Here is an 18111-nt window from a genome sequence, read left to right as displayed (position 1 = left end):
GTATACGCATTATTTTTTGAAATATTCAACTTTGTTGGAAGAAACTGGGTCGTTGAAAAATGTTTATAAGTAGTACTTTTGCAAATTCGCAATGAGAAAATAAGTCTTCTTTTTGAAGTATTGTTTTGCAATTTCGAATTTTTTGTATACAGTAGTCATTAAAAAAATGTAGCATTAATTTAATTTGACATTTTGTCACAATTATTATGCCTGGACACGTTAATGCCTAACGAACTGTCTTTTGAAAAAGAAACATTTTCACTTTTCTCTAATAGTGGTAGAACAAAAACAAAAACGTCACGAAATCGAGCAATTTAGATCATCATACTTACGATAGAACAGAACCGACCTCGTAAATTCAAATGACGGTGAGATAAGAAAGACAGTTTCAAATTTCTGTATCACACCAATGGGTTGGGAGCATTTCACCCATATGGCCTTAACGGATATAAAATCTGATATTTGGGTGCCAAAACATTGGCAAGTTTTGGATGCCCAGTTTAATAACTGAAAGCAATAAAAATGCCATTATAGATATTTTCCACATTTTGATAATATTCGTGATAATTCGACTGGAACTATATGTTATCATTTTCTTTCAGCCCTATAGCAATTTCAAAATAAGACAACTAATAAAAAAAAATCAATTAAATTGAGAAGTTAAACGGTATGTCATTCATGGATAGTGGTAAGTAGGGTTTGATGGTTTTTTAAACCCGGTTTTAAAAAACCGATTTTTTTAAAGTAAATTTGCCACATTTGAAAACCGGTTTTTAAATTACGAAAACCGGTTTTCCGGAATGCTTGGATATTCCTCTTCTTGATATATATATATATATATATATATATATATATAAATATTTTGAACTTTATTGGTTGGGACCGATTCGTCTAGCAGCTGAAGGCTTAGGGCGAAGAGATGCCAATTTATTAACAAGTGAAGGTATATTTGAATTTCTGTTAAATGAACTAAAAAATTTGAACACTGAAATAAGTTTTAAATAATTATATGTTTTAGAAGAACGAATTCATGAAAGAAGACAAGTAGAATTCTTTTGCTGTATTTGCAAAATCCACAAAACGTTTCTAGTTCAGCGAACTAGAGCTACTTTCTTTAGCTTCAAAAATTGAAATTATTATCTGGAAAGATATTGTCTAGAATATTTCCAAATTCTTATGTGGAAACCGATTCAGATAAAGAGCAAATCGAAGAAACTACTCATTAGAGTAATGTGGTATGCTTTTTTTAAAGAAGCTATGGAAAAATCAATTCATAAGTTTCTTGAGGACCCTGAAGAAAAACTTAAAAATCCAAAGACACTGAAAGTTGAATTTTCATTATTTGAGTCAACTAATAAAAGAACAAAAAACTTAGATTTGTTATTTGATGCCATGAAAACTATAAAAACAAGTTCAGTAGCTGGTGAACGAGTATTTTCAATTTCAGGCAATATTGTATACGAAATAAGAACAAGACGTAGCCACCATTCAGTGGATATTTTATGTTTTTTTAAAATTCTATTTCTTAGAAGAAATTAGAATTAGTGAAAATAATATAAATATTATTTGAAATTTTTGTTTGAGTTTCCGTTATTTTGTGTAAGTAATATGTATATGTAATCCTTATTTTATATATATATATATATATATATATATATATATTCGCTTTTTGTTACTTTATATAAATTAAATAAAATATTTTCCCCTATTTTATTTTTTTAACAAAAATTCGAAAACTGGCTAAAACCGGTTTTTTGGAAATATTGAATTCGAAAACCGGTTTTTGTATAAATCCCAGTGGTAAGGTATTTCTCCTCGAATTTTGTTCTCTTTACATAACGGATGATTCCGAAAATTTCAGTCGATCACTTTTTTTAAAGTTAAGTATTTGTTTTCCTTCAGATTTATTTGTAAACTTAAGACTGAGACAAAATTTAAGACTGGGCCTTCGTTTTGATATGATCTACAATGGGCGTTGTTTCAGTGTCACAATGATGGACCCAATGAGTGTAGATTCCCTGGGCGCTGTTCTTAAGGAGTTTGAGTCTAAACATTATTGCGTTACTTTTTTAAACTCAAATATAATGATGAGGAGGGGAAAATGATACCATATAATAGGCACCATTTTCACTTTTTATGCCTCTCAAGACAATTGGGAGACATTATGATCAGGGCGTCACTTATCTTTGCTATGCCATTGGTTATTTATCATAAAAATAGATCAAATTAGACATGATTTAAAATTTAACCTATAATCTTAACAGTGACATAAAGAAGAGGGACATCTATACTCTCCTTTTTTTACCCTCTTGGTATTAAAGAGCAGAATGGAAACAAAATATCAATGTGTTTTTTATGTCACTTTTCAAATCTAAATACAGAGGAGGGATGGTGAAAAATTGTAAACTTATAATCCGATCCCCTTTTATTTCAAAGATGATAAGTGGGGGGAAATAAAAAATGGCATTATCCTCCGAGTACCTCTTACTTTCTCTACGCCACAGCGCTGGAGGCGGGATTGCCTTTTAAAATTTTCGAGGAATCGCTGTAGACGAGAATAGAAAAGCGATTTTTAGGATCGCCAAGACAGTAATTTCGCATCTGTATTTCATCGTCCAAATGAAAAATGTCCCCTGTATCGTTACCGTACACAGGGTGATCGGTAAATTCCCTTCAAATACAAAACGGCGTCAGGGAAGTAGTGTGTACTTACAGTAAATTACAGTACTTACAGTAAATTGACTATGCTGAATTTATTAAGGCAGCTTACAGTGCATCTAGCTACGGAATAAGGAAGTTATAAAAGCAATTAAAAAATAAAGGCCCAAAAGTCCAGTTAAAAAACATATCCGATACCATAATGAAAGACAGGAAAAAGTTTCATGGCCTTATTAATAAAATAGACGCATAATCAGATCTTTCCTGCGAATGCATTTTTCAGATTTTTTTAAAATTTTTATTTACGTTCTTCGTTGCTTAAATTTCACTTCGTCATTGCTTAAATCGGAAAAACTATATGATAATAACTTAGAATAAATTTTTTCAAGTTAGGACTAAATCTTTTTCAAGTCACAGAAAGTTCACAATTTTAATTGCAAATATTTCCGCCTGTTTTACAGACAACTGCATTAAATTTTTTCCTGAGTTTTTATTATGGTATAGCTTACATTATTCTAACTTGACTGGCCGATATCCTTTATTTTTGAGTTATTTTTTTAACTTCCTTACTTCGCCAATAGAGACATTGAAGCCTGTCTCAATGAACGCAACATAGTCACTTTAGTATAGATACACGTTACTTACAATATTTATCTTACAGCTATTTGTCTAAATCAGGCAAGGCATGAGAAATCTCATTAAAAAGTGAAATATCTTATTTCTATATTAATTTGTTACTGTGAGAAGATTCATAGCTTTCTAAAAGTATAATCGCATTTGATAAGCAAAGCTATTTGAATGCTTGAATTAGTGTTATGATGAAGAAATAAGTCTTGGCAAATTTTTGATTGCTTTCAGGAAGGAAGAAAGAATTTTAATTAATTAAATCCCATTTCTGTTTCCAAATTAAATAAAGAAGTTTTTATTTAATTTGGAAATGCACTACATACCTAAAAAACATACCTAAATTCATTATTACAACAGATTTTCAAATATAAAATAAGAAAAAAATCAATCTGTTTAAATTTTAATATAACCAATATCTGACTATCTTCTAATTATAATATAATTTAAAACATTTATTATTTAAAAATTTGTCCGAAATGGGATTTTTTCCTTGAAACTAGTCAAAAGCTATTGTAAAAATCTGAATGTCTGAAGACAGATTAAGTATATTTATCTATATAAGTGGGACAAGAACTAAATACCATTAGAGATTAATCAGACTAGTTCACGAGCAACGAACACGGAGTTTTCAAAAACTTAAGGGGACAATGGCCTCTATTAGATACTTCTGAGAATTATTCAGTTAGAGTTATGAAATTTTTTTATGCATGTGTATTAAAATATAAATATGTCAAATTTCTTAAAAAAACATTTTAAAACGAAATATATTTTTTTTAAAAAAAAATTAAAAAGCTGCAAATTTTTAAAAATTTCAAATTATTCCAGGGGATTTAATTTTTTCTATTATTTATTTCTTATTACCCAAATGTAAATTTATTTGGAACAAAACTATGTTTTATTTTGTAATTTCAACTAAATGCTAATTTTTTAGAAATATTTTTATGCACACTTACTGAATTTTCATAGGAATTTTATGTTTTCTGAACTAAAATTCATTTTATGTTTTAGCTAAAAAATTAGTTTTTATGTTTTAGCTAAAAAATTAGTTTTTATGTTTTAGCTAAAAAAATTAGCTTGAAACATAAAATGTTTACCCTTTTTTCTTTGACTGAAATCTTTATTATCAATTTCATTTAATTTCTTCAAAAATTAAGACACCTGGAACATTTCAAAGATATTTAAATCTAATTACAATATTATTGAGAAAAGTCATTAAGATGTACTTTTTTTCTCTTAACCCTTCATATATTTATTTTACCGAACAATACATTTTATAACACTATTTTAGTTGAATATAAACATATATTTTGGTGATGAAACGATAAAAATAAAATTGCACATTTTCATCCATTTTTGCTTATTTCAAAGTCTCCTTCAACATTAATTGTCTGTCGTTTAGAATTAATGTATAACTGTGAATGGAAATAACGAAATCTGTGAATCTATGTGCTTCATATTTGACACATTTTTATTAAAATCAAGTTGGTGATATATTCTTCGAGACTTCATAAGTTTAACAACTATATTATTAGATAAAAATAGTGGATCTATATGTTATAAATCTTTTTTTTTTTGAAAAATTATTCGATATACATTTTCATTTTATGCATGAACTCACGTCTCAATTTTTTTAATTATAAAATGAATAGATTAAATAAACTTACTCTTCATTGGAAGATGATAGAATTAAAAAAAAAGGAAAAAGATAAATATGGTATTGACAGAACCATTTTATTGCTGGCTAATTGAGTTGCAGCCCAGCGGCGCCTTGATCCAAATGCTTAAAAATCGATTACTGATTTTAATTTTGAATTTAAAAATATTTAATTATTTTTAATACTTAAGATGGAAAAATATGATTAGGCTTTGTGATTAAACACTGATCGATATAATGATTCATCAGGAAATATCTAGATGATTCCTGACACCTGATATCATAGTCGGGCATCACAATAAAACATTATATTTCTGTAGATTTATAATAATTTTTAAATATTTAATAAAATTCAGTTTTATCGTGTTTTATTGCATTAATTAAAACGATGAATATGTTATTATATTTTGAATTTGATAATACATACATATAGAACATAGGAGAAAAACTTTTTTTAAAAAATATAATATAACCGTTAAAATTAATCATGTTTATGATCGAGTATGTGTGATTGAGATGGCTTGCAAAGTCCTACAGGGGCGTTTTTTCTTTTTTTTCTTTTTGCACCTTCACTATTTTATTACTTTTTTTGGGTTAAACTATAGGCCTATAGGCGCACAAATTCTTATTTAAATTGCGGATGAGGCGAAAACTTACTCCATCTAAGAGCGCTCAAATTTGTTAACATATCGATGGGTTATTATAATCTATTATCATATTTTTCATACTTTTATATTCACATTTTTTGACACTTCAATATTTAGATTTAAATTAATTCTTTTTTGAGTTATATGCTTCATGTGATGTTACAGAAAGTAATAAAGTAATTATCATTCATTCAATAATAACACCCAAAGCAATTTTTTAAGAAAAAATTATTTACATTTTATGCGATTCAAACCTGGAATTTTTTTCAACAATCCTTTTGACTCGATACATTTATGTCGGTTCAAAGCACTTTAATTATCAGCATAGGTAATCTCAAGTTGACTGTTCCGACTCACTCTGGGGCATACAGATAAATCTGAATGACCGATCTACCGCGACAGCATTGGCGGGAACTGAGGTTGAGTCCTAAGGACCATCAACGGCCATGGTACAACCCCTCCCATGGGAGATTCATCCCGTCATCGGCAGGGTGTAGCCAACCCTACACTATTTCTCTATCCATCCGAGTGGCGAGAACAAACCACCATATCTAAAGCTTCTCATATCTAAGATGCCCCCCCCCCCGGGTAGGAGTATCAGCATAGGTAAAATAAATTAATTATTAATTTATATTATGTGGGCAACGAAAACGCTAGATGTGATTACTAAAAAATATAGTTACAATAATTAAAAGCATTTGAACATGTTTTGCTTTAAAACGGAATGGTTTGCCGGTCGAAAGGTACACGTTTTCAGAAAGATTAGACCAATGCACTAATAATAAAGCTTAATAATATTAATAAAAACATAATTACGATCATTATAAGCGTATGATGTTTTGCTTTGAAACGGAATGATTATCAAATCGAAATGTATAAGTTTTCAGAAAGCTACATCGAAAAACTGCAAACAGTCAAGTCGGACAATCATTATCACTCCACGTTACACTAATGGAGCGATGACATTCCAAAATCGATCATCAACGCGAAAAATGAGTCAGAGCTGTCGTGGCTTGCACGGAAGCTGAATACTCTATTTTAGTTTGAACCGTATTGTTTGGAATAGCCGTTCTTTGAAATCTGGTGGGGATGGAGAATTTGGTATGCATGGAGATAAGAACTTGAGATGTGATGTAATAAAAGCGTAAAACTATCTAGCTTAAAGCTGAGGTGGAGTGCTCGAAAACGACCAAACCAACCTAAGGATGGACGAACAAAATGAATAATGACATGGCGAGGAGGGATGGTGAATGGGCGGTTTTAGAAACTCTTTCTTGAAATGTGGTCTTAGTTTCTAATGTCCTGGGACATATTTATCACTTACTAGGAATCATGCTGTGAAAAAGCTGACAAGACGTCCGAATGGAATATAAATGTGGATGAGACTAAAAACTATTAATAGCTCAGTGCTTGTAAAAGGAATGAATGCCCTGTGCAACGTTATATCGGAACAATTTGCAATGTAGATAGAGCGAAGTAGCTCTGGATATTATAATTTAAGTAGGATCTTCGTCTTCGTTATCCCAATTACACTGAATGCAAAGTGGTGTATCAAAATGCTGATACAATTCAGCGAAAAGCTACCCATAAACGGATAGTTGGAGACTTGATCCGTCATGAAAGTGCTAAAGTTCCATACCACAATATTGCAACTTGACGCACCCTGAAAATGTCAACACTCATTCTAACATGACCACTACTATCGCCAAATCTATCATCATGTGAACATGCTTGGAAAGCGAATCCTTTCTTTTTCCTATCCTGCAATAAATGTTGCTAATTTTACTAAAAACATGTAAAAATGGCGGATAGCCGTTACACAGAATGACATCTGACACTTGTGTGACATAAGCACAAATTCATATTTGCATTTAATAACGTAACACCTGCAATGGTTTCTGAGAAACAATTCTGTCACTTTCAAAACTCTACACTTCAATTTTTAAAATATTTTTTCTTGAAATTGCTATCACTTACGTTCAGCATTATAATAAATATCCTAGGTTATTTGTACTTATTTGATGCAATTCTTTCCTGAAATAAGCCACTTTTTTTTTTCCTTAATGGTCTTTAATATATGGTAAATTTAATATAATAAGTCATTTATAATCTTTACCTAAATTACAGTTTATTTGCTAAGAATAAAAAATTCTAATTCTTCCAAAAACTATTTTAAAATGCCGACTAAAGAATTCCTTTTATTTATTCCTATGTCATTGATTACAATTATGATCAATATTAATCATGGTCAGATTAGTAATGGAAGATGGGATCTTTGGAAGCACTTAAGGCTAGCGCATACATGTGACTTTTTCAACTGAATAATTTAGTAGGGAGATGCACATTGCGTAAATTTACTTAAGATTCCGTTGGATAAGGGATTCCGCGCATGTATGCGATTTTTAATTGTTCAACTAATAAACAGATGAATCGCTATCTGCTCTACTAAGATACCGGCCAAGTATTATTTTCTTTTAATAGTCATACATTTAGCTTTTCTTGAAATTCCTCAAATTCATTTTCAGCTGATATTTTCTAATGAAATTTCATTTCAATGATTAGAATGAATGACGATTTTTCCTTTTCAGGGTCAGTTCAATACATAAACTTAAACTACTTCCTGAATTTATTTAGCTATTTCAGATTTTTGTTGTGTCTGAAAAAGAAAATCATTCACTTCTAATATTCATTCGTTTACTCCTAATTTCTTTGTTTATTCTATTAAATATCGTTTCAAGTCATTAATCACTGTTTTTTTTTTTTCCCCAATCAGTTTATCATTAGGGACTGACATATAGACAAATATTAGATAGGAAAGTTGAGCGTAAAAGCTTTAATATATTTGAGAAGCTACACCATTTATAGTTTTCTTTACCCCTAACTTGCAGTTAAAACGGTTATCTCTCATCATGTATTCACTATATTTTAAACACTGCCATATTTAATAGATATGTGAAGAATTAGGTCACGATAGCCTAGTTTCGGGGCCGGAGGTTCCAGGTTCAGAACCCGATTCCGTCGAAGAACCGCCATGTTAACGGGTCTGGTACATATTAAATACGAAGTAAAATGCCCTCCTACTGCTGTGGTGCGGAAGTTTGGAGAGAGTGTGTCAGCTCAAATGTCGTCCTCGCTATTCAACCGCGGTTCAAAAGCACGAGGGCCGTCCTAGAAAAGCTCAAGTGCTTCTTCAAAACTGGACGTATTATCCCTTAACTGGGGACGTGCGATCTGTGAGACCGCTAGCGATGGATTTTCTGTCACGCCTATTCTATTTTTAGCTCAATTGAATGGATTGACCCTGTAGCTTCCTGTTTTGTGACTTTCAATACACTTGCACTTTTTCAACGGATTTCAGCAGATGCTTTTTAAAATATTTCAGTTATTTCTTCGAGCGTGGTTTCTAAGACCGCATCTCCCTGTTAGTGTCCAGTGATAAACAAGGTTTAGCAGATGGCGCTAAAATTTGGGCCCGAAATATCATCCAGTTTACTGATCCTAATATGAAGCAGTGCTCCAGGCACTTTTAAATGAAGCATAAAGTGATTTTAGTGATAAGGATAATTATACAGAAGAGTTTTTCGATGAAAGTTCGCATTCAACTGATTTTGATATGTATGTTCAAACATAATTAATTTTTCTAGTGATAACGTATTTTGAAAAAATTATAAAATATATTAATATACCAAGAGATATATATACAGAATTTATAGGTTGATTTTTATACTAGTTCTTTATCTGTATGTTTAAAATGCCCTAGAAAACCGTGCTATAAAAGTCACACAAGCCGATAAATAAAGGGCCAATTTTACCCATCGTCATTTTTTTTTTATTTTTCATATGAATGTTGAATTTTACATTATATTGTCTTCTATATACCTTCATATACTGTAAAAATAAATATGACTTAAAAAGTAAAAAGTAATATGCCTTTTCAAGAATATTATTTATTGTAACATGTAATTTGAGAATAAAATGTATGTTCCAACGCATTTACTTTTTTCAATCATAATATATTTTGAAAAATTTCTGAAGCATATCTATATATCAAGAAAAATAGCTGCAAAATATATTGGCAGTTTTTCATACTAATACATTCATTAGAAAATTTAATTTCAGTGTAAATGAAATGCAGTGTCGTAGACCGCACCTCCCCAGTTAAGTCCTAAAATTTCACCTCCTCAGTTAAGGGTTAATATAAATACACTAAATTAAATAGCTTCTTGAATTCATTGTGCAATTTGTTTTTCAGCAAAAAATTCGAGCATAGTTTAATAATTTAAAATAAACTCTGCCAAACATAATTGTTTGAAAATAAATTCTATTTAGATGAATAGATAAGCTTTGTTTAATAGTAAATTTAAGTTTCATTTATCATAGCATTTTATTGTTTAACAATATTTGAGTAAAAATATTTCATCATAACCACATTTCATATAACCACACAATAATAACAAAATTATTGAATTCCAGGAAAGAAATCTATTAATTTTATAAAATCTCGCAATCTTTTCAGACAATGGAACATGGCTAATTTGAGAGTTTTGAAGTCCAGTTTTCCATGATACTAATAAGAATAAAATGTTAAGAATCATATATAATTCAATTTTTTAGGAGGTGGGGGGGGGGGATTTAGAGTGGAGTTAAAAATTTTCAGGGGATATTTGGAGTGGATTTTTTTTTTTTTTTTTTTTTTTTTTTTTTGCATTCTTGAATAATTTTCTTTAGTTAAATATGAAAGTAAAGCACATATCAATGTGGCTAATTTTAAAATAATGTTTTTAAATAATTTTTTTTCTAACTCAACTTTTATTACATTAATATCTTTAGTTAAATAGTTTTGTTAATTAAGTTTTGTCAATTTGTTTAAAGTTTTTTATTTTTCTTTCATTTTGCATTAATTCTTTTTCTGCTTTGTTTAAATCCACAATTTTTGCATGCATTTTGCTTTTTTAAAAGAAGTTCGATATAATGATTTATAAATTAAAAACAAAATGCATATATATTTAAAAGTAAAACGAATTCCTTGATAAACGTTTTATATGGGCCCTAAACAATCTATGCCTCTCCGTATAAATTTCGAAAACATAGAAAAAAAATCCATTCCAAAGCAAATAAAACTTTTTATTAAGAATTCATTTTCAATTTATGCAATACATTGTTGAAACGATTAAAGCAGTAACAAATTCAAAATAGCTTCACATTCTGGAATTTTTTGCATACATACAAATAAGCATATTTCAACTAAGTTTAAAAAACGAAAGCAAACATTTAATTAACAATTATTTGAAATATTTTCAACAATATATTATTTACAAACAAATTATTACAATTTTCTATGACAAATTATTACAATTTTGCCAAAGGATAATATTCATTACTTAATGACGTAGTTATATACTCTAATTCTACATGAAATACAGTAATAATATAATAAATTTTGGAATTTCCTTGGGAAATTTCAAAAACATAAAACACATTTATTCTATATGAAATGTTAATGTTGATTTAAATATCGCGAAATAGAAGCATTTTAAGATATATTTGTAACATGAGCAATTATTGCAGATTTTATAATTTGATATCTAATATACTTCTGAAAATGATTGTTGCACACACACACAAACAAAATCTACAACAAGAAATAAAAACGCCTGAGGCACAAAATTCCACTCTCTGACTGTATTAAGTTTTGAAAATAGAAATAAACTCTGGGTCAATTTGTTTTCATGCCATTTTCTAAGAATTTTAGTCAGGCCATATAAATGACCTCAGTCCCTCCTATCACATGCATGTATGTATAAAGGTAAAAAGAAAAAGAAGAAAAAAGAATTAAATGAAAAAAAAAAATTGAACTATAAAAAATAAAAGTAATCAAAATGTCTGAATTTCAAGAAAACAAAGAGGTTTTAATCTTTCAAAATCTGCTCAAAGTAATCTAGTAATGTGACGCACACACATATATATTTTCAAATACACAATTATTTTACGAAAAAAAAAAATCTGCATACAGTATCACAATATGCTTTTGAGCCTCAGAAATTGTCTTTAACAGTGGAAAACAATGGAACACAAATCAAAATTATATATAAAATATATAAATTAAAATGGATTGATAACTGAACCAGTTTTTAATGGAGAAAATCGATTGACTTTAGCCCACATCAAAGCATCATTTAATGATATAGCCGAGCTCGAGTCATCCAAAAAATAAACAGGCCCCTAAAAGAAAAACTCAGTTAATGACAATCTTTGCTTTTTACATATTGCAAGAGATAAAAATAAGTAAAATTTTAAAAAATCTTGTCTTACTCGAATAGCAGTTCCTCGCAAAAAACATGTGTGATGATCAGAATGTCTTGGCAGATTTGAACCTGTCACAATTGTTACACCGACATCACCATATGGAGGATCCTCTAAGGCCTTTGCCATCAATTCTTTGAAAATACTGCATTCACAGTCTATGTAACTAAAACAGTTCACAATATTTTATGTTATATAAATAAAAACATTAAAAATTATTTTAAAAAAACTTTAAGTTATGGATAAAAATGTGCATAAAAGATAAGATAAATAAACATTTTTTAAATCAATTCTAGAATATAAATTTCTCCTGTGGTGCAAATTTCAATAATGATCAACAGAGCAGGCAATTAAAAACATAAACATAATCAAAAAAGAGAAATATTACACTAGCAGATGATATATATTATTAATAATGTAATTCTTTTAGAAGAGTGCACAGCTTACTTCTAAAACTACTGCACTTCCATTCCAAAAGTTATTAAAATAATTGATTATGAACAAAAATATAGACTTGAGAGTATATTCAAAAGAGTGGTACTCAAAAATAAAAATCATAGATCCGAATAATAACAAGCATACTGCAAGGTGAAAGTTCTTGCATTTAACTCACTATAACAATAAGAGAATGCACATGACTCACTGCTTGATTTTCTAACATTTTTTGAAATTTTTAAGGCTGATTGATATTAGTATTTATTGGTTTGGAAATAAAGATGAAAATATCAAAAATAAGTTAAGAATGTATGTAAGCAGTTGATACAAAACAGAGGTAACAATTAAACACCGAGGAGGAAGTTCAGGCAGAATTCCCCACTTTAAAATATTGGTATAAGAAGATGTCAATTAAATACAGATATTTTAACTTCTACAATATATTTTAAGGATGTCATAAGAAACATAATTTATTACCAGATGTAATTAAAATGAGAAAAATATTCTAATTTTCCGCTAATGTTTGTTCTTCGTCGCGTTATATCTGCGCAGAGGAAGGGGAAGTATTTCCAATATGTGGATGAGAAACTACTTATGTCAGTAAGGTTTTCGGTCCCAACGACTATCATGAGATGAACTTTTTCATGAAGGCTCCATACATAAGAATGTCATAATGGAATCAATACATGGTTTTCAATGCCTGTATTGCTACTCGAGGTTCAGCTAACACATACCTAAGGATTCGACGAGATTGCTTTTTGGTCAGAATACAAAGAAAGCCATATTTTACAGTGATTTGTAGATTCGTGGCCCTGAGTCAACATTTTCCATTCCTCAAGTGAAGGAATTTAAAAATAAACATTTGGAACGACTTAATTATACTTTTCTGTAAACATTTCCTATGCTTCATTTCATATGCAATGAAGAGCACTTGAGGTTTGTTTCAACAATCACCAGTGAACACACCAGTCATCAGAACAACCGCAGACCAGCATTTATTATTAACAGCTGTGACTTAAAATCATCTGACGAAATACTGACCTTTTGAGGTGAATTCATTATAGAACTAATTGTAATTTTTAGAGAAAAAACGACCCATCTTACATAAATTTTTAGAATTGCACTCCAGAATTTGAAAAGAATAAACAGTTGAAATTTCTGAGTAAGTAGGATAATGTTGTTCACACTTACCTACATAAGATTTCCTTTTAAACACAACTATACAGAACATATAGAGAATATTCATTTAAATAAGTTCGAATGTAAAAAAAATTACATCTGCCATTAACAAACTTACATAATTAAAAAAGTAAATACTTTTTTTTTGTTACTTATTTGAAGCCCTGAAAAAATGTCTTTTCCCGTTCTTTTTCGGTCTCGAACTGAGAAATCAAGACTGCAATAAATTTACTTGACAATTATTCAACCAATTTACATTAAATACAGCATCATAATGCAAAGTATAAAGTTTAAAAAAACAGCCTGGTCATCCTTCTACAAACTCAATTTTAAAAATGTAGTGTGAAAGTACTCAATATGCAAATAAAAAAATGACGTGACGTATATTAAAAAAATACGTACATGATTCAAAATCAAATAAGAAAAAACGGTTAAAAATTTAAGATGCGCTGTAAACATAAAAATGCCTAAAAACAATACAAAAATATAAAAACAACAACAACAATAGTTTGGATTACATATGTAATATTAACTGAATGACTCACACAAATGTTTTTAATGTCAACCAAAATTCATACTTAGCATTTTTCGACTTCACCCATGCATGCATTTCAGATGATATCTGATCTTCAGTAATAGAAAGATCTGGATTATGCACTTTTCTGATCAAACTCCTAATAAATTGAATAAGTAATCAAATATTAAAAAGGTTTTAAAAATTCATAGAAATGATAAAGATTTTAATACGTATTTGATTAATCAAAATACACATATAAGATTTAACTTGTCAGGAATAATTAGTAAACTTTTCGGGTGACTAAATAAAGAAAAGTTCACACCATATTTAAATTTTTCAATTCAATATTTTGCTGTTTTAAACAGTGTAAAGAAAGGGGAGGGGAATGATACGCACACTGAAATAATTTATAAAATAACAATAGAAAAGTATACCCCTAAGATGACCGTCAAATAATTTAGGGGTAAAATTGCTGATTCAGTGAAATCCTATATTTTGATAAACATTAAATCGGAAACAGGAATAAGAAACAAATTCGAGAACATTAAATCTTTTAAAATTTTCTTAGAGTAAAATCTTTACTATTCTCAAACTGTTCTTGCATGCATTTTCTCGAAATCAGATTTATTTTCAAAAGGTAGAACCAACACAATTTGTGCTCAGTTATTCATTATCATATTTTTTAAATACGAAAGTAAATTACATATATTCAGTCAGAAAACATACACCTTATTATCTTATGTCTTAAATTCAACATCTGTAAATTAAATACAACGCAAAAATTGTTTTGATGATTAGTATTCCTGGTTTTGAGTTTCAACTATTACAAAAACTATCAGCAATTAATACACTCCTTATTTCTTTTGGGAAAGAGGGGTGTATATTGTCTGATGGTACGGTATCGGCTATGGGACCAAAATGCTTCAGTTTCGAAGTTTGCTTCTATTAAGAACAGTCGTGTAAGCGGGTGTAATGTACTTTAAATCCGTCGGAGCCAAAAAATGCCTTAGCGCAGCTGCGGTGCAGAAGTCTGCAAAGCGGGCTGTCAAATTACATGCCATCCGCGCAATCTGTTCACGGTTCAAAATTGCAAGGCCAGCTCCAAAGTAGGCCCAGTGTTGCTTTAAAATGGAACATTAACATGAAACTAAGCTAAACCTAAAATATAAATCTCCAAAAGAACAATAATTCTGAATAGTAAATTGCCACAGTAATTCAGAGAAGTCCTGCAATAATTAAAAAAGTCACTGAAAAAGTTTCAAGCTGAGGGAAATACTTGATAGAAGTCAAATTACTTATTGATTACCATATCTGAATGACCATCTGACTTTTCAGATAGTGACTGCTCTTATTCACGAATCGAAAAAGTCGGATAATTGAATGAAAACAAAAGAAAATTCTCTAAATAATATGTCAAAACTAGCACCTGATATAGAAAACAAATGAGGGAAATTGCACAATCTTAAGAAAATGTGTTTCCTATTACAAAAGACAGATAATATGATCAGAAATATGCAAAGGAAACCGCTCGTTAAGAAAGGAAAGAATTCTCTGGTGTTTCCAGATGAAACGGATCGTCTTCGTGATGAACGTATTTTAAGCTAACCTCAAAAGAAAAAAAAATTTAGAGAAAAGTAAGCAAAGAGTTCAAATTAATAGAATTTGAGAAGAAGTGTTAATAAAGAAGGTTGCTCGAATATGGTTTAGGATTACATAGCAGCGTTTGTAGAAATTTAATTATAATCATGAGATCAATAAAGAAATACAGCTACTTTGATATTTTCAAAAATAATGTCTGCCACAGCACTTCTATATCAGGATTTGAAGCTCCATATAGGCAATAGAACTATTGTGTTCTCTAAAAGAGTATAAGATGCACCAAGTTAAAGATTGCATTAATGAAACAGTGATCTATTGTTTCGAAATTTATGATGCATATAACAAATTACTATCAGTTAAACATAATAAAATGAATGTGCTAAGCCATTGACACAGCTTTAAAAAAAATCCTGAATTTACAATGATAGAATATCAATTTATATTCGTTTGTCTGAAGTATCATATTTAATGTATAATTCACATTTGTAAAGATAAAGTTGAAATCACTTTGACATCATTAAAGATTAATAGATTTGATGAAAAAGCCTTAGTGAGAATTAAGAGGCAAAAAAAAAAAAACCACCCGAAAATGGACAGATTGCTAAATTTCAACCCTTTAAAAAGTTTACAGACTTCTGTAAAAATTTTAACCCACAAAGGCAAGATAAGAAAATTCAGCCACTATCAGCCGAGAAAGTACATTGAAAGTTAACATCAATAATGCTGAAGTGTATAAGCTCCTTCAACCTAAATTCAATTTAGGTCTTGCTTTATTGCAACCATGGTGATAACATTTATTGTCCTTCAAGAAAGTAGTATAAAAGAGATGTGATTAAACATGTGTGGAATAATCAAAATGCAAGCTGCTGATCTCAATCTGTCTTGTTAAACCCTTGCCATGCTGGAAGAAATACTATAGGAACAGCGACAATTATTAACAACAAACCTCACAATGCACAACAATGCATCAACCATAACCATACAGTTAATGCCCAACCTTCATACGTCGCCTCGTGTACTGTTTAGGATGGTTGCACTCCATATAGGAAATACTTTTCCAGAATCCTTATCGAATCACTTGATTCCATATATGCATCAGATACAAACACTGAATACAAATATTTAAGAGAGACAGAGAATAATCTATATGAACTAATAAAATATATGCCATAATTCGCAATATTAACAGGATGAAAAAATTCCTCTCGTAGTACAAAATATTTCAGTTAACAAAAAAAAAAAAAAAAAAAAAAAAAACATATGACCAAAAAAAATTTATCTTTACAAAAAATTCTGATACAAGCACAAAACGAAAGAAGTTAGAAAAAGAAGTTATTCATTGCATAATTCTTCAGGTTAGCTAAAACTTTCCATTAACTAGATGGACATAATAGTTTATATTACAATATTAATATAGTTGTTCAACTTCTTTAATTCATTTTGGAGAAACAAATTTTCAAATGAAATATGGCACTAAATCCATTTCATCATTCTTTGAGAAGAAAACTTACACAGCAGTAGAAAATAAAGGAACTACAAGGGGATAAAAGCCTTGGCGGATGGCAATGAGAGCACCAACATAAGCACAGTATACCTGAAGTTCAAAACGATGCCTGTAAAGAAAAATATTTTATTACCAAAAGACATTTTACATTAAAAAGGCGATTGAAATTTAAGAAATTTTGGAATGCTAACAAACATAATTTCAATTAAATATTGTTTATTTTCTATCAAAGAGATAATATCAGGGAATAAAATAAAATGCTGTAATTAAGAAAGTCATTGGATACTAAGCCAGCCATTGGCTAGCTAATTTACTACTGTTGCTTGCAATGGCTTGGTGAGAGGCAGCATAGATGCCTCAGTTTAATGAGGTGCCATCAGAACAAAACATTAGAGCACTAATGTTATTTTTTAAATGAAATACCATGAAGGGGGGGATTAATGTCCTTTTCTATTACTGTTGAACTTATGAATGTCATAAAATGTTGAATAACACGATAACGACTACTTGAAGAGAATAAACTTATTATTAAACTTATTACCTGACAGTTTAAATTATGAATAATTTTAGAAGTTTGACTTTCTAGGCAGAGTATTTCATAGTAATTGCAACTTTTAAGATTCCTCTTAAAATAATATGAGAATACAATGCATGAACAGAGGAATAAACATCCCAACTGAATTATCACAATCAGTGTAGTCTCAGCAGTGACCATGGAAATAGAACATTGTACAAAATGATTGTTACATTCACTGAAAGATCCATAAAAGGCTATCTTAATGCTTCAAGCTGTAGTTTATGTGCCGGAATAATTGAAAGAATATGGTAGCAAGAGAGTGACTCAAGAGTTTTTACTAACAGTAAAACATCGTTATTAGCACTTCATCTGAATGCCTGGACATGTAACACATGCAAAACTCATACGGACACAATCCAATGTAGCTATAAATTAAAAATACCAACAAAGCAATTTCAAAATTGATAGTAA

General features: G+C 29.7%; 1 protein-coding gene across 1 annotated transcript in view; it reads right to left on the bottom strand.

The window, feature by feature from the left end:
- Nucleotides 1-10986: 10986 nt before the first annotated feature.
- LOC129958885 (WD repeat-containing protein 17-like) overlaps nt 10987-18111 on the bottom strand; it is a 189462-nt gene continuing 182337 nt past the window's right edge. The window contains exons 24-27 of the mRNA XM_056071608.1: nt 17131-17232; nt 14082-14177; nt 11899-12055; nt 10987-11808 (exon numbers count right to left, since the gene is read on the bottom strand). Of these exons, the coding sequence (XP_055927583.1) occupies nt 11689-11808; nt 11899-12055; nt 14082-14177; nt 17131-17232 (475 nt within the window). The 3' untranslated portion in view covers nt 10987-11688. The remainder of the gene's footprint in view (nt 11809-11898; nt 12056-14081; nt 14178-17130; nt 17233-18111) is intronic.

This window comes from Argiope bruennichi, chromosome X1 (genome assembly GCF_947563725.1).
Source record: "Argiope bruennichi chromosome X1, qqArgBrue1.1, whole genome shotgun sequence".
Classification (NCBI taxonomy): domain Eukaryota; kingdom Metazoa; phylum Arthropoda; class Arachnida; order Araneae; family Araneidae; genus Argiope; species Argiope bruennichi.
The sequence above is the reverse complement of the archived record's forward strand: the minus strand, read 5'-3'. Positions and strand labels throughout refer to the sequence as shown.